Source organism: Vicugna pacos, chromosome 22 (genome assembly GCF_048564905.1).
Source record: "Vicugna pacos chromosome 22, VicPac4, whole genome shotgun sequence".
Taxonomy (NCBI): Eukaryota; Metazoa; Chordata; class Mammalia; order Artiodactyla; family Camelidae; genus Vicugna; species Vicugna pacos.
The window spans coordinates 23830065-23847405 of NC_133008.1; the positions used below are offsets into that span (position 1 = coordinate 23830065).

Below are 17341 nucleotides of genomic sequence, written 5' to 3' on the forward strand. Positions count from 1 at the left end.
TTCTATCTTCCAAGGTACCGCAGACATTTTTGCCAGTTGTTTCCCTCCCAAATAACTACGTAGCCTTCTTCTAACATCTAGTGGCAGTTTCCTTGTATTTCCAGCCATTAAGCTGCTTTCTTGCTGCTGAGTTTTCAAGTCAATGCCGTATTTTAAGTTTTTGTGACGACAACATCCTATTTCTGATACTAACTTCTGTGTCTGTTACCTACTGCTACCTAACCACCGTTGTGTGCTCATAATTCCGTGAATCAGCAATCTGGGCTGAATTCAGCTTGGCAGTTCTGGTGCCCAGGGTCATTTATGCACCTTCAGTCACCTGGAGGCTTGTCCGGGGTCAGATGGTCTAAGAGGGCCTCACGTGCTTGCCTGACAATTGGTGCTGATGATCAGCAAAGCCTCTCTCCCCATGTGGTCTCCCATCCTATAGGAGGCTGGCCCAGACTGCTTCACACTCTGCTCTCAAGAGTCTAACCACAGCCAAAATTTAGAGGGCAAAGGCCAATGTGTGTTTCAAGTCTGTTTCTATCATGTTTAATAATGTTTCATTGGCCAAAGAAAGTCATGTGATCGAGCTCATCTTCAAGGGGTAGGAAAGTAAACTCCACCTCTTGAGGAGCATCAAAGTCACATCAAAAAGAGACGTACGTAGAGGGACAGGCAAAATTATCATGGCAACAATCTACCACATCATTGTTCACCAAAAAAAAAAAAAAAGAGGCAAATTAAAACACAAGAAACCACTTACCCACTAATACAACTAAAATTAAACGGACAGCACCACGTTGTCAAACAAATGAAACTTCCATTCATTGATGATGGAAGTATAAATTGTTCCAGCCACTCTGGAAGACTGTTTGGCAATATCTACTGATGCTAAAGCTACCCTACCCAACGCTTGCCCAGCAATTCCACTCCAAAGTTTATACCCAAGAGAACTGAGAACATACGTTCACAGTAAGACTTGCACACAAACATTCTCAGCAGCTTTATTCATAACAGCAAAACCTGGAAAGAACCCAATGTCCATAAACAGAATAGTTTTTAAACTGTGGTATATTCGGGCAATGGGATATTACATAGCAATTTTAAAAGAGAATAAACTACTGATAAAGTGACAAAGACTTGATTTCATGGACACTATATTAAGTGAAAACACCGGGCACAAGAGGGCATACTGTGTGGTTCTATTTCTCTGAACAGGAAAAACAAAACTACGGTGATAGAAGTCAGAACACTGGTTACCTCTGGGGATGGGGCTTACTGACTGGGGTAGGACCCAATGGAACCTTCTGGGGAGATAAAATATTTGTATCTTGATGTGGGTGGTGTAGACATATATAAAATTCATTCAGGTGTACACTAAGACTTATGAACTTTTACGTAAGTTATACCTCAATTAAAGAATTTTAAAACACAAAAATAGAACCCTGTATGTACAGGTAAAAATGGAGAATGGCCCCAGGGGTGAAGCTCTAGAGAGCATGGATCTTGGAGCCAGACTCTGGCCCTTAACATCTGCATGACCTTGGTTAACTCACCTCAACTTGCCAGGCCTCAGTTTCCTCATCTGTGAATTGGGGATAACAGTACCTTCCTCAAAAGTGTCATTGTGAGGACTACATAACTCCAAAGATGCAAAGTTTAGGGTAGTAGCTACTATCCAGTAATAGTAAGCTCTAAATAATTATTTGCCATTGTGATGATGAATGAGTGGATATTCACAGAAAGATAGTCACTCTAAGATAAAAGGAACAATTTTCTGGAAACTTATAAAATGTCAAAAATATTTTCACTTAATTCCATTGCTTCAAAATACGTAAGTGTTTAATTTGACAGAATTACAAGATATATTCAGGAACCCATAATCATGGTGGGAGAGTTTAATGTAGCTTTCAGGGTAAATGACAGATCAGAGACTGCTAAGGACTGAATGTTTGTGTTCCCCAAAATTCATATGCTGAAGCCGAATCCCCAGGGTGATGGTGTTAGGAGGTGGGGCCTTTGGAAGGTAATTAGGTTAAGAGGGGGGATTACTGCCCTTATAAAAGAGACCCCAGAGGGTTCTCTTGCTCCCCTTCTGCCACGGGAGGACACAGCAAGCAGATGGCCATCCACCAACCGGGAAGCAGGCCCCCACCAGACATCAAATTTGCCAGCCTTGATCTTGGACTTCCAGCCTCTGACTGTAAGAAATAAATTCTGTTCTTTATAAGCCACTCAGTTGATACTATTTTTGTTATAGCAGCCTGAACTAAGACAGAGACCAGTATTTTAAAATGTGTAGACATTTCACTACTATATCTAAAATAGATAAACAAGGACCTATCATATAGCACAGGGAACTATATTTAATTTCTTGTAGTGAGCCATAATGGAAAAGACACTGAAAATATATATACATGTATGTATATGTATAACTGAATCACTTTGCTGTATACCTGAAACTAACATTGTAAACCAACTACACTTCAATAAAAAATAAGAAAAATAAATAAAATAAAATGTGTAGACTTTGAAATACAAATAATATGCTCCATCTAGTGGACACATGTAGCATACAACACACTGACTTCAACCATTCATAAAAATTGACCATATGCTAAGGGCATCAATTAGAGACTGCACTCAGCCACAATAAAACCAGCCCAGCCTTCCCCCAGACTCCCCCCCACAAAAAAAAAAATGCAGTGTCATGTACCAGTAAGAAATACATCTTTTTCGTATAACAAGATGTCCAGAAATAAACAGCCCAGGACTGGTACAGCCACACAAAGATGCCAACTGGGGAACCAGGATGGTTGTGACTTCTGGCCACACTTCTGGCTTTCACTCTCATGGTCACAGGATGGCCCCTCTGGCACTGGACATGGTGTCTGCTTGCACAAAAGGCAAAAAGGAGAGGGTTCTGACTGAATGAAACCATTCCTTCGCAACATCTTTCCCAGGACTCACACCCAATGATGTCTCATACTTACACTGGCCAGGACTGGGGGGCGTGGCCTCCCTGGTGGCAAGAGGGACAGCGGAATAAAGGGTTTTTTTTTTAAAAATGCACATTCCCAGTCTGAACAGAAAAAAACCTAGGTGCTTTTGTAAGTAAGAAGGGACAAATCTGGTAGGCAAGTAGCAAGACATGCCACACTAGACCTAAAAGCAAATCTCCACAAATACTTAACATTCAACAACATAAAACCACACACTCTGCTCATAGCGTAATTAAATGAGAAAGCAACAACAGGAAGGCAACTTTAAAAATACCCACATACATGCAGGAACTTTCCAGAATGAGAGGAACAGTATCTTGAAAGGAGTGTGGATCACATATGTGTATACCTCTGTCAAAATCATCCAAATGTACACTTAAGACTTATGCATCTTCAGTGTGATTTACACCTCTATAAAAATATCCCCAGGAACTGTCATTTAAAAATCTAATTCCATTTAACACATGCATCAAAGAATAAGTGAGAATGGAAACTAAGACAATATGGAGAATTAAACCAAAATGAAAATACACATTGAAAGGTGTGATGTCGCTAAACGAGCACTAGGAGAGATGATTACAGCCCTGAAAGTTTGCATTTTTCACAAACTGGAAGTTAATCAGCAAGGGGCCCACGGAAGGGAAGCGAAGCTGATAAAGGCAGGCCGCCCATCCTGATGCCCTCCCTCCTGGCGTGAGTCCTCTTATGCACGGTAAGCGAGGAGCTGTGCCGGAAGGCCTTCTCACACTGGTTACACGCGTAGGGCTTCCCCGCCGTGTGGGTCCGCACGTGCACAATCAGGTGCGAGGACTGACCGAAGGCCCGCCCGCACTCCTGGCATGCGTAGGGCTTCTTGCCGGTGTGGGTCCTCGAGTGCTTCCTGAGGGACGAGGGCTCGCTGAAGGCCCGCCCGCACTCCTGGCACGCGTAGGGCTTCTCTCCCGTGTGGGTCCGCATGTGGCTCTTAAGGGTGGAGAGGCGGCTCAAGACCTGCCCGCAGGTGGCACACTCGTACAGCTTCTCCCCCGTGTGGATCCTCTTGTGGACGTTCAGGTGCGTGCTTGTCCGGAAGGGCTTCCCACACTGGCTGCATTCGTACGGCTTCTCTCTGGTGTGGGTCCGCAGGTGCGTCTTCAACGACGAGTGTTCCCTGAAGGCTTTCCCACACTGGCCACATCCAAAGGGCTTCTCTCCCGTGTGAGTTCTCACGTGGCTCCTCAGCGACGACGGCTGATTGAAAGCCTTCCCGCAGTCCTTGCACTCGTAGGGCTTCTCGCCCGTGTGGTTTCTCTGGTGCAAGATCAGGTTAAAGTTCCTCGTGAAGGTTTTCCCACACTGACTGCACTCAAAGGGCTTCTCTCCGGTGTGGGTTCTCAGGTGCCGCCGCAGGTTCGAGGAATACTTGAATGCCTGCCGACACTCCTGACACTCAAAGCACTTCTCCGCCGTGTGAGTCTTCTCATGCCTGAGGAGGTCGGAGCTGTACCTGAAGGATTTCTCACATTTGTTACATGCGAAGGTTCTATCCCCACTACGGGTCTTCTCAGGCACCACCAGGTGAGCGGTCTGGAAGGACTTCCCGCTCTCTCGGCATTCACAGGGGCTCCCTCCAGCATGAACCCCCTGGTACTGAAAAAGTGGTTTGATGCTGTTGAAGGGTTTCCCAAGTTCACTGTATTTATAGAGTTTTTCTCCAGTCTGAGGTTGTTCCTGTCAATCGAGGAGAACGGGAGACCAGAGGCTTTACTGCATTCACGGCTACTATATCCTCCCCTAGGCGAACTGCGTGGAGGAGACAGACTCTCCTACAGCTGCCGCCTCTGCCAGTTTAGTGAGTCTACACCACTGCTGCCCTGAGTTCCTCCAGGCAGGCACTCCACCACAGAGTGTCTTTCATGGGGCCTCTTAGATGTAAACCTTTTCTGAATTGTTTAAGGCTAAACTAAACTTTCAGTGCTCTACATCTAGGTCAGATTCACGAAGATGGTTAGCTGTGGGGGCTCTGTGAAGACACGTCTTGCCCTACATTTAGAGTTTTCCCCCAGTTCGTGACAATCACAGACTCTCCCAAGAAACGGCTTTCCCTTGGACGAGTCCCGCTTGCCTTGACCCCCTCTGGGCTCCTGGGCTTTGCTTCTAACACAGCCGCCCTGGGCTTTCCCTGCTGCGCAGGACCAAGAACAGTCCCTTGGTACCTTACCCCTTTCGTGCCAAAGGATGGAATCCCCGCAAAAACATCTTGGTTAGGAACTGAGTCTTGGGGTTGAAGTTGAGGTTCTGGAATGAATTAAGGAGAGACAGGGATATTAAGTGCACAGAGAAGGAAACTGTGGAATCGAGATGACCTATAAAGTAATCTAGGCATATGCAGATTTTTTTTAAAATACTGATCATAAGTATAGGAAGAAGCTGTGAAGAGGAGGAACGTATCAAAGTGCAAAGGAAAATTTTAAGGTGTTTGGCTATGTGAGGAGTTACCTAATCACAGAAACGATGAATGGAGATAGTAAATAATCTGCTAAGAAATGATTCTATGAAAATTGGGACTGATGTTGAGAGAAAGCACTAGTAAGAACACTCAGTGGAGAGGAACTGGATCAAATATACACACGGAAATGCTACGTGTGAAAAGGAGCTAGGATGATCTGTCCGTGAAACCAGAGCAAGGTATCAGAGACGAACAGGGAAGGAAAAGAGGAAAGAAAGTGGAATTTACTAAGGGAGCTCAGCCAAACAGCCTTCCCCACCAAGGGCGCTGAAAGCAGTTCTTCTTCCCAACAGTTTCCAAATCTAACACTCCTCCCTCCCCACCAGAGCCGGTGCTCCCCTAATCTGCCGGATGCTCACCTGCATGGGCTCCTGGGAAGAGCCCTCTCTCGGTGATGCAGAGCTCTTCTCTTGGCTCCAAATGGGAGAACGTAATGGGTGTGCAGAGTTGATCTCCTGCTCGTGGGGAAAGATGCAGCAGGTGAGCAGACCATGCCTGCCATGAGATGGGGGCCTATATTCTGGAGTCTTTAGGGGCCCTGGAGGTGGGAACAGCAAAATGACAGCACCTCCACTCTGATGGCACAGCCGAGGTCTCTCACTAAGGAACCAAAGTACAAGCTCCCTCAATGGGTCCCGGAGGACACTGGGAATCTCCAGTCCCCAAAACCTGGGGCCTGACTCAGGGGGGGACTTGAGAAGCCCAGAAATAGCAGATAGACCTTCATTTCTGCAGGGAAGCCACTAGACTATAACCACCATGAGGACAGGACTCGTCTGTCTCTTCACCTCTCAATTTCCCAAACCATCATCATACCGGGAACATACCAAGGCCGCGGGAGTGTGTGGATGAAGCACTAAGGCCAGCCTTACCCACGGAGGCCAGGTTCCTATAGTTCTCCAGCATCACGTCTCTGTACAGGCTTCTCTGAGCAGAGTCCAGAAACAGCCATTCTTCTGGTGTGAACAGCACAGCCACATCGGCGAAGGTGACTGGTTCCTAAAATGCACGCACACCCACCCACTCCAGCTCAGTCAGGGGCCACCCCCACCCCAGTACTCAAGAGAATGGTGGGCAGCTTGCAGGCCTGGGGAAGGGAAAACTCCAACCCCACCCAACACAGAGGATTTTCAGACAGGGTTCTGAGGTCTCTTGGCTCAAGCCTCAGAACCAGAACCCTTCTCCATCTACTCTTCCCTCCCGAAAGACAGCATCCCGAGGTGTGGCAGCAAAGGACCTCAACTTCAAGTCAGGGCTTAGGACCCTCCAGCTCCAGGGCCCAGCGGACCTGAGCGTGCTGCAGGCAGAAGGAGGACACTTGGTAAAAGACACAGTTTGCTCTTGGGAGACTGACAACTGTGAGACAAGGACAGCTCACATCCTCGCCCTGCTTTCCCTCCTGCTGCTCAGCTGAACATGGCCCCCAGTTCCCCAGGGAATGCCTGGATAAGGGAGTGTGGTCGCTGCCTCCCCACTGCTAGAAGCCCAGTGCCTGGAAGCCTGGAGACCAGCCGAGGGGACGAGAAGCTCCCAGACAGGGGGAGGGGACAAGGAGGCAAAGCAAGAAAAAGGCTAAGGATTTCTTACTCACCTGTAGACAGGCAGTCAGTACCCCAGGAGCCACAGCTTCACCCCTTGTGCTCACCTCCTGGGGCCAGGCGGGGTCCTGAGAGGGCAGACCTACAGGAGAAGAGGGGGCCCTGAGGGACTGGGCTGGCCCAGTGAGGACATCAGTTCTTCGGGATCAGGACTGCACCCTTATGACCTCATTTAACCCTAATTACCTTCCCTTGAAGCCCGGTCTCTGGTAGAGTCCAATACATGGGAGGTCAGAGCTTCAATATACGAATTTGAAGGGGAGAGTCCATAGCATCTGAAGACATTCTTGGATGTCATGTCTAGGATGTTACGGGCTGAACTGTGTCCCTCCAAAGCTTCATATGTTGAAGTGCTAACCCCCAGTATCTCAGAAAATAACTGTATTTGGACACAGGGTCTTTAAAGAGGTCTTTAAATTAAAAGGAAGTCAGTAGGGTAGGTCCTAATCCAGTATGATTGGTGTCCTCATAAGAAAAGGAAGTTTGGACACAAACACGGACAGAGGGAAAACACAGGAAGAAGATGGACATCCACGAGCCAAAGAGAGATGCCTAGAACAGATCGCAGCCCTCAGAAGAAACCAACCCTGCCAGCACCTTGATCTTGGACTTCTGTCCTCCAAAACTGTGAGAAAACAAATTTCTGTTGTTTAAGCCGCCCAGGCTGTGGCAGTTTGTTATGGCAGCCCTGGCAAACTAAGACAGAGGGAGGTGGTATCTGGAGGTCAGTGAGTGGAGGCCAGGGATGCTGCTAAACATCCCACAGCACACAGGTCGGCCCCACCGCAGAGAATGACCCAGCCCCAGTGTCAGTAGTGCTGTGGTTGAGAACTGGTCTAAACTTACATTTCCCACAGGTCCTCTCTGCCCCCCAAGATAAAGCCCTCCTGTTATATGTTTCCACTGCCCTCTGGTCTCCATTTTAAAACCTGACCACTAAATATATCCAGGGGAAATTCTAATTTGAAAAGATACATGCACCCCAATGTTCACAGCAACACTATTTACAACAGCCAAGATATGTAAGCAACCTAAAATGTCCATCGACTGATAACTGGATAAAGAAGTTGTGGTATACACACATACACACACACACACACACACACACGTATACATACATACATACATACATACAGTGGAATATTACTCAGCCATAAAAATGCCATCTGCAGCAACATGGATGGACATAGAGATTGTCATACTAAGTAAAGTAACTCAGAAAGAGAAAGACAAATGTCATAGGATATCACTTATATGTGGAACCTAAAAAATGATACAAATGAACATATTTACAAAATGAAAACAGACTCACAGACAGAGAAAACAAACTTATGGTTACCAGGAGGAGAAGGTGGGTGGAGAGATAAACTTGGAGTTCAGGAGTACAAACCACTACATGTAAAACAGATAAACAGCAAGGTCCTACTGTATAGCACAGAGAACTATATTCAGTATCATGTAATAGCCTATAATGAAAAAGAATATGAAAAGGAATATATATATAAAACTGAATCGCTATGCTGTACACCAGAAACTAACACAACATTGTAAGTTGACTATACCTCAATGAAAAAAAAAACCTGATAGCCCAGCCACACTGCCAGCTCTGCAGGGGAGGGTGTCAGCATCCTGTCTGCCATCGTTTCCAGTGCCCATCTCCCCACCGGGTGACAGTGTCACTTCTAGAGTACTTCAGGAGCACAGAGTACTCCAAGGACTTCAAGAGGACTTCACAGAAGGGCCTGGCACAGAAGGCTTACCAAAAATACACAGGAGAGTGATACATAACCCAAACCTAAAAATTACTTCCTGTCCGTGATCTGGTACAGATTCCAAATCTTAGACTGGATGATCTTGTTGAGAAACAAAGTTTATTTCTCTCACTCCAAGGCAAGATGGAAGGAAACCAATGCCTTGCAATTAAAGCTAAGATGTAATTTGTCCTCCAGAATTAAATTTTTCCCCCCACGTCTCAGGAGATGTGGCTTTCAACCTCATTTTTTTTTAAAGCTCAGTTCAAACATGTGCTGCTTATAGTCAATTCAAATTGTAACCTTCAGTATGGACGTAATTGTGCAGGGAAAAATTTAACTGTGCCCAAAAAGCGGTCTGGCCATTGCCACAGCTGAGTGGGGTCTGCTCTTTCCTAACAAAAGGATCTGAGACCAAAACAAAAAAAATCTCAGCCCACAATCCTTAAAAAGTGCCCTTCCCCTTGCGTACAGATAATGAGCAAAGACTTCCTGTGTCCTCTCCCTGATGCATAGCAGTGACTACAGTCAAAGGAAAAGGCGGCGGGATGCAAATTCCCAGACACAGGACAGGAGCGGGGGCCCTGCGGCTGCCAGTTCCACCCAGTGCTCACTCACCACAACCTCCGGCCACCCGCAGGTTAGGAAGGCCCCTCACAGGCTCCGGCGTGGCCACCCTCTGAATCTGCACAGCCACCTTTGGCCCCTGGACAGAGTGACGGGAACAGAGGAGAGTCACACAGTCGGTGGGATCCGCTCACACCTGCTCACCCGGACTGACTCTGCATGGCTGGCCCTGCTTTGGGGAACATACTGATAAAAGGAGGGACATGACCTGTTTACCTGGTCCAGACTGACAATTCTTCGATACAAAGCTCATCACTGTCATAGAATTTCAATTCCAAGATGGGACGGAGATAGGGGGCCCTGGTAGAGGAGGCCTCCTCTGCGTAGCCTCCAGCAGTGGGGGAAATGCTGGAGCAAACAGGGGCAGGGGGTGGCCAGCAGATGAAGGTGTAGAGAGAGGATACAGAGGCGGACCCCTGCAAATGAGGGGAGGTGTAAATTATTCCCACAGGGAAGCCCTGTGTGGGAGAAAGGACTCTCCTATACCGCCAGCCACTCCCTCCAGAAAGGTGTTCCAACTGACTTGCATTTCTGAGATGCCTCTGGTCTCTGTGTCCAGGGTGGGACCCAGTGGCAGCTGGCGCCTGTCCAGAGCAGTTCCCGGGGGTCCAGGGGAACTAATGGGGGCTCTGGGCAGGGTGGTGACACTAGGGCCAGGAGGAGCAGTAAGAGGTAGGTTCATATTTTGGAGGAAAAGCTGGCAGGAATTGGTGGTGGGCAGGAAGGGCAGGGCCTTCAGAGCAGGTGATGGGCAGGGACCCATAAGACAAGGCCCCTTCTCCTCAGGGCAGGGCTCAAAGCACACCTTAAAGTGTCCTTCTCTGTAACTCTCCCCACCTTAGTACAAAAACACAAGGCCCTAAGCCAAGGGCTCTGTTACCAGCCTGGACACTCCTGGCCCAGCCCTTGGGTCACAGGACTCACTCATTGCTGCAGGTTTCCTGGCCATGGACTGGGGGGAAATGAGGGTGGAAGAATTGGAGGGGAAAAGAGCTGGACCCAGAGAGGTAGGGCCTAGGCCCCAGGTGCGAGCCCCTCCCCTAGGACTGCTCTGGGCGCGACATCACACTGGGGATATTTGCATTCAATACAGAAACGCTTGTTCAGTAGTTCTTATCAGGGGCTAAGCCAGGACAGCCAGCATGTCCCCAGTTTCCAAGAGTTGGCCCTAGATTCCTCCCTCCCTCCAACTTCCACACTCACAGAAATCCTGAACCCCAGGCATTCCTGGCCGGGGTTGGGGCCCTGCCAGCAAACCACTTCTCAGGCTTACTGTGTATCCAGCAGACCAAGGTGACTCCCGGGGGGCTGACCGGTCCTCTGGAGTTGGAGGTGCTCCCCTCGCTCCCATCGCGGGCCTGATCTGCATCCTCAGGTCCAGCCCCGATCCCTGGGGAAAGGCGTGCAGGGTGCTGAGCAGGACAGAGGTGACCTCAAGGCTCTTCTCACCCTCGGAGACCCTAAGTTTGGGGGCAGTGCCATCAGAAGTTGGGGAATGCGGGTCTGGCAGTTTCAGACCTGGTGACACCCGCTACTGCACTGTGGGCGCCAGCCACCGATGAGGGTCTTGGAGGATGGATTATGCCAGAAACCTGGAGACAGACTGACCCCTTTCTGGTTCTGGGGGGCCCTGGCTGGAGGTTAGGCCACAAGCCCTCGGAGGAGCTGCAGGACATGTTGCTAGAAAGGTTTCTATAGAAAGGCTGGGAGCCCTTGGCTCTGAACATGAACGCTGTTCTGGTTTCTAAGAGTCTGCATTTGTCTATTTGGCATCCACCAATCACAGGCCCAAACTCACAGCCATGGGTGTTTACATCTCCCCTGTGACCCACAGCCCACACCCTGAGCCACCTCCTTTATTCAGTGCTCACACACCAAGCCAATATTCCTCCCCCAACAAATCACCCAGGCCAGGTACCAGACAACTGGGGACAGCCCCTGTGCCCCAAGGTCCCCAGAATTACTCAAACTCACCAACCCTATGCTGTTCACCCTGTCCTGCCTTGCCTTTACTGCAGAAACCCCAATAAAGCTCTGGCCTAGACACCCCTCTCACTCCTCTGTCTGCCTCCTGACGGACCCTGGTGCTTTCCCATGTGGCCCTGTGTGGTGTGGCAAGCCCTCTGTTCTCAGGAAATGTAAGTCACAAAAACCTTCTCTGTGGAGCCAGCCTCTCCACATCACTACTCAGTCACCTCCAGAAATTAAAATCCTGCGGGCACCTTTATTTTTTGTCTACTGAGGCACGGAAAGATGGCAGAAAGAGCCCGTGGTACCATTTTGAGACAAATGTTTTGATCTGAATAATTCTGAAACAGATCACTCTTCTTGAAGAAAAGGTTTTTAGGGGTTCAGCCTATTTGTTCAACACATACCTACTGAGCACTGCTGGGGTGGGCATGGTGGATCCAACAGAAAAAGAGGTGAAACCACAGCCTCCAAGAGCTGGGTGTTGGGATCCCTGACAACTTCCCCATGTTCCTTACAATCAGAGTAGCCCTCCCTCCTGCAGTTCCAGCTCCCCCAGGAGCCTCTCCTACCACAGTTAAATCATCAGCTGCCTCCTCTCCAGGCAGAGTTTGCCCCTGACAAGGAGAGGATGATGACGAAAAGCTCACCAACATCCATGCCCCGCCCAGGGGTGCTCCCCACTGGGGGCACGTTTTCATCATTTTCAGAGGTGTGCCTTGTTCTCTGAGGACAGTGCAGGCTCCACCACTGGGCTTTCTCACACCTGTAACTTTCCCAGGGCATCTCTAACAGGCAGCATGTCTCTGGTCACTGCTGGAGAGCAAATCGTACTGCACACAATCGATGCCTGATTCTCGCTGATGGACATGTTTACTCGGGGGAACCTTGTAGGAAGAGAGAATCTTAAGCGATAGGTGGGGGTTGCCCACATCCATGAGTCACCGGTGCTCCCTGCAGACACTTCACGTCCTTGAGGAAGTGCCATGGCTCAAACGTCTGCCTGGCCCTGGTGTGCATTTCCAACTCAGGTATGCCTCGACTTCTCCTATGAGAGGAAATGAAGAATCATCCGTGAACCTTACCATTTGCAAATCATGGGATGAACCTACCTCCAAGGCATCCTGCACAGGAGTAGACCCTCTGGGTTTAAGCTGAGATTCCCAGTCTAAAATAAATTGAAAAAAAAAGAAAAATTACCTTCTTTTAGAAAGAAGTAGTGGTATGAAATTGACACACACAACACGTACTTTTTTTTAATACTGACCCTAAACTTGGGATTAACACTGAAAGGGAAGAAGCTATCAGTGACCAAAGGGAGACTCTGAGGAGCAGGGCTGTGTGTGGAAATTGGCAGTGATGGGAATGAGGTGGAAATAAGGGGTTTTTTTACCCCAGCGGAAGAACCCATGAAGATTGAGACTGATGTTGTCAGAAAGAGAGGGTTATCTGACAAACAAGTAAGAAGCGATTAGGTAGGGAACACACAAAGAAACGTTCACTTTAAAGAAGAAATGGACAATGCGTGTGTGTGACACGGAGAAACCGGAACCCGCATCCACCGCTGGTGAGAAGGCAAAATAGTGCACCTATTTTAGAAAGCAGTTTGGCAGTTCTTTGGAAAGTTAAAAAAATAAAATGACCCAGCAATTCTGCTCCTAAGGATATACCCCAGAGAAATGAAAACATGCCCGCATAAAATCTTGAACACAAATGTTCAGAGTAGCTCTACTCACAATCGCTAAAAAGGGGAAACAACCCAAATGCCCATCATCTGATGAATGGAAAAACAGAATGCAGCCTATCCACATGATGGAATGTTGTTCGTCCTCAAAAAGGAACAAACCATTTCATGCTACAACATGGATGAACCTCAAAAACGTGATGCTGAGGGAAAGAAGTCAGATATCAAAGATCGAATGTTGTTGATTCCATTTCTATGAAATGTCCGGAACAGGCAAATCCAGAGAGACAGACAGTGGATTAGTGCTGCTGGGGGCGGGGGTGACTGCTAACAGGTATAGGGCTTCTTTCTGAGGTGATGGAAGCATTCTGGCATTAGAGAGTAGTGATTATTGCACAACTCTGTGAGCAAGCTAAAAACCTCTGAATGTACACTTTAAAGGGATGAATTTTACAATATATGAATATCTCAATTTAAAAAAAGAGACAGATATCAGAACAGATCTTTTTCTAAGGCAAACAATAAGTGTGAGAGGGCAGTTAGAAAGTAAAAACAGAAGAAAAGCTAAAGGAACTCACACCAAATAGCCTCACTTCCCCTCAGAATAAAGAACCTTGAAAATGCTCTCAAATTGACACTTCCCAGCAGTACCACCCCCCGGACTGGGTGGGTCACAACACCCGACACCCCTGGTACTCACCCTCACCCGTGCTGCAGAGAATGCCTCGTTCCACTGCCCTCAGCTCTTCTCTCAGTGCCCCCTGGGAGACCAGACTGGGTTTGCATGGTGAAGTCCCTGCTCGAGGAGAAAGACACACATGCTGAGGGAGGGAGGGAGGGCTTGCAGAGGAAAATAAATGCTTCTCCAGCCTGCCCGCCTTCCACCTGGGCCTCAGTTCCTGACCCTGAGCAAGTATTCGGGATAGTTAAGTGATCACGTCCAATGTCTAATGAACTCAGTGAGCTTCTCTCACAAGGGCCCAAACCGCAAACACCCTCCTCTCTGCCCCATGGAGCTGAGGCTCTCTGAGTCCCCAAGACCAAGACCAAGCTCACTGAGACCCACACAGGTCCTGACAACGGAGAGAATTAAGTGGACACAATACATGGAGCTGTTATCCCGGGGAAGCCAGTGAACATCAAATCCTACGAAATCCACACGGCAACTTTGTGGTCACATGGCAGGCACTTAAAAAGCATTTGGCGCCTGCGTACAGGAAGGACCGGAGCAGTGCCAGCCTTACCCCTGGGAGCCAGGGTCCTGCAGTTGTCCAGCAGCACGTATCTGCACAGTTTCCTCCGAGCATCATCCAGCAACGCCCACTCCTGCATGAGCCCCACTGCCACATCCTCCAAGGTGACTGATTCCTAAGGCAGCACATATATTCCAGCTCAGCAAGGACCATGCCCACCATTCTGTAGGACGGGCGGTTATCACTGGGGCGGGCAGACCCACTTTAAGGACAGACAGAGTGCTCTCTCCAAAGCAGGGCTGGGCAAACCCAGCCTGCTCCCTGTTTGTATAAATAAAGTTTTACTGGCACACAGCCACACCCATTCGTGTATCTCTATGGCTGTTTTTGTGCTAAGGGCAGAACTGAGGAGTTGCTAAAGGGAGATCATATGGCATGCCCAGCTGAAAATAATTACTTTCTTTTAACATCTGGACAAACCTGGAAATATAAGCTTTGGCTCTTTGTTGCTCCACTAACCAGCGAAGACAGAGCCTGATCTCAGCTTTAAAGACCTTTTCCTAAACTCCTTATTTAAGTTATCAAAAGTTTTTTGTTTGTTTGTTTGAGGGGAAGGTAATTAAGTTTATTTATTTAGTTATTTAAATGGAGGTGCTGGGGATTGAACAGGGCCTCATGCCTACCAGGCACGTGCTCTACACTGAGCTCTACCTTCTCCACAAGGCATCAAACGTTTGGGCTTGACCTTTTAATATTCATGAAGTCCCTAGGACACCTCCGCAGACATATATAAGACATACATAAGTCATCTTTTATGCCTGTTAAAACAGGACTTCCACTTCATCTGAGAAACTTCATGACCTTTTAATCTCAGAGTCTCTAAAACAGCACTGTCTGATAAAGCTCTCCGTGACGGTGGGAATGGCCAATGCCCACACCTTCCAAAAAGGCAGCCACCAGCATCTTGCCAGAAAGGCTGCTGAGCACTTGAGACATACAGCTTGGCTGACTGAGAAACTGAATTTTTCATTTTGTTGGAACTTTAATTAATTTTATTTTTATATATCCATGCGAGTTTTCAGTACGTCTCACAAGGCATGGCAGGGACGGCCCTGGAGGAGCTCTGCTGCTCCTGGCTCTAAAGGAGCCCTGCACTGCAGCCAGACTCCAGAATTAGGCCCAGAGTCGCGGGGTAACTGGGGCAACCCTCCTCCCAAGCCAGTTCCCTCCGGAGGTCAGGCATTGAAGGTTGTCAGGTCCCCAGGGGCAGGGCTAAAGATGCCCCACACTTCCCCTTCCCTTTCTTCCTCAGTTGGGGAGGGGGGCAGGGAGAGAGGGGACAGGGCCCAGAGTACATAACTGTCCACCCCCCCCACAACCATCCCAACTCCCCCTTTCCTCCTCACCATGACACCAGTGCCAGGGTTTAAAGTTTCAGTAAGTATCCTCCCTGCAATAAAAGAGACATGGAGGTAAAAGAAGAAATGAGGGTGGAAGCAGAACACCGAGCAGGCGTCTGGCACAGGTAACCCCATTTTTGTAGGCCACCAGCAGGACAGCCAAGCAAAACAGCGATACATGGAAATTATCTCAATAAGCAGCATGTTGGGCCCCGAGCCACCTTTCACACCACAGCCCCTGACCTCTTCTACTGGTTCCTCCCACCTAATAAAAGGATCGTTTCTCCTCTTATGTCCCCTCAAAACACCTCTAACACCCTCTCCTTTCCCTCCACTGCCCTTACCAAGTTGTAACTTCCATATTTATTTGTTTAGGTGAGTTTGCCTCTCTCCAAATACAGTGTAAACTCTCGAAGTATAGACCTGTGTCCACCTTTTTCAGGACTCCAAATCCTGCCACCAGCACAGCATGTGAATGCCTACTAAGTACTTTCTGTATTAAAGGTTGGCAAATTTTTTCTGTAAAAGGCCAGACAGCAAAATGTCTAAGGATCTGGGGGCCATATGATCTGTATCGCCACTATTTCACTGTGGTTGTAGAAGTGAGCCTTAAAACCCTAATATTAAAAAAAGACATCCCATTTACAGCCAACTCAACTTCAATTTCCAGTACTAATAAAGTTTGTGCCATCTTTTTCCCGGAGCCCCCATGTTTTGAAGCTTTATGGTGATTTATAGGATGGAGCCAACTGGAAAAGAACTGAACAGTCTTACTGTTCCTTGATGTTAAACAAGGCTTGTGACAAGAGAAATGGATTTCTTAAGACACGCTCCCCTTGCAATGAAGAAAACTGATACTCACAAAGTAAAAGTCACAAATTAAAAGCACTGTCAAAAGAAAGAAGGAAAAGAAGTAAGGAAGAGAAAGGAAAGGGAAGGGAAACGCAAGTTTAACTAACAGGTCCTAAGTTAAAGAACTGCAAATCGTCAGTCACCAAAAAAAACCTCATCTAATTCATCCCTTGATAGAGTACATTCAATTATTACAATTCACAGAAGAAGTCACTCAAACCAATCTGCATATGTAGACTCACATTTAACTTTTCATCTGCAGAGCTAGATAATATGAAATGTAGTATGAAATAAAACGTGATGTATTAGTAAACAGTTATCCTGCATAAGGGAGACAGGGTAGGCCTACAAATCAGGGAGGACGAGTGAGTGCTGGGGACAGCCAACGTCACCATTCCTTTGCTGCAGGACCTACACTGTACTTCGTGATTTCCCTTTCAATAGCTGGATGACAGTCCTCTTTCTGCCCGAATAAGGGGGACCCAAGGGCGACAGACTGGGCAGGGGGAGCCCGGCTGCAGAACCGAGCTGTGGGGGCCCCATTAGGGCCCCGGGGCGACCGCGGAGAGGAAGCACCTTGGCCCCGGGCAGCCGTCCTCAGCGCTCCAGCTGCTCCCCGCGCCCGAGGAGCCCTCCCCGCCCTCCCGAGAGGCCGGGCCGCACCTGCAAACAAGCCGGAGACACTCCCACCGCAGCACAGCGCACCGCGCCGCTCCACGCCGTCCCACACAGCCACCGCCGTCCGCCGCCGCTGCGCACTTCCGCTTCCGGTCTCAGGACAGTCGGAAGCGGA

General features: G+C 48.4%; 1 protein-coding gene across 2 annotated transcripts; it reads right to left on the reverse strand.

The window, feature by feature from the left end:
- Positions 1 to 964: 964 nt before the first annotated feature.
- On the reverse strand, positions 965 to 17319 carry ZNF333 (zinc finger protein 333). 2 transcript variants are annotated; one of them, XM_072947509.1, is made up of 12 exons: positions 17212 to 17313; positions 15703 to 15746; positions 14348 to 14471; positions 13804 to 13899; positions 12532 to 12587; positions 10725 to 10841; positions 9443 to 9530; positions 7067 to 7155; positions 6348 to 6474; positions 5835 to 5930; positions 5188 to 5264; positions 965 to 4697 (listed from the first exon to the last, which is right to left on the reverse strand). In XM_072947509.1, the coding sequence occupies exons 2-12, from the start codon at positions 15703 to 15705 to the stop codon at positions 3603 to 3605; spliced, it is 1968 nt and encodes a 655-aa protein (XP_072803610.1). In that variant the 5' UTR covers positions 15706 to 15746; positions 17212 to 17313; the 3' UTR covers positions 965 to 3602. The 2 variants fall into 2 exon arrangements, with proteins under 2 accessions (XP_072803610.1, XP_072803611.1); XM_072947510.1 differs by lacking the exon at positions 14348 to 14471 and having other exon boundaries at positions 10725 to 10911; positions 17212 to 17319.
- Positions 17320 to 17341: the final 22 nt, after the last annotated feature.

Bases quoted from the DNA above. Each gene is read 5' to 3' on its own strand.
- ZNF333 (XM_072947509.1), bottom strand. The intron at 13,900-14,347 runs GTAAGGCTGGCA...CTCCTCGAGCAG, and splicing joins CAGGACCCTGGCTCCCAGGG to GGACTTCACCATGCAAACCC. The intron at 6,475-7,066 runs GTGAGTAAGAAA...CGTGCATTTTAG, and splicing joins TACTGACTGCCTGTCTACAG to GAACCAGTCACCTTCGCCGA.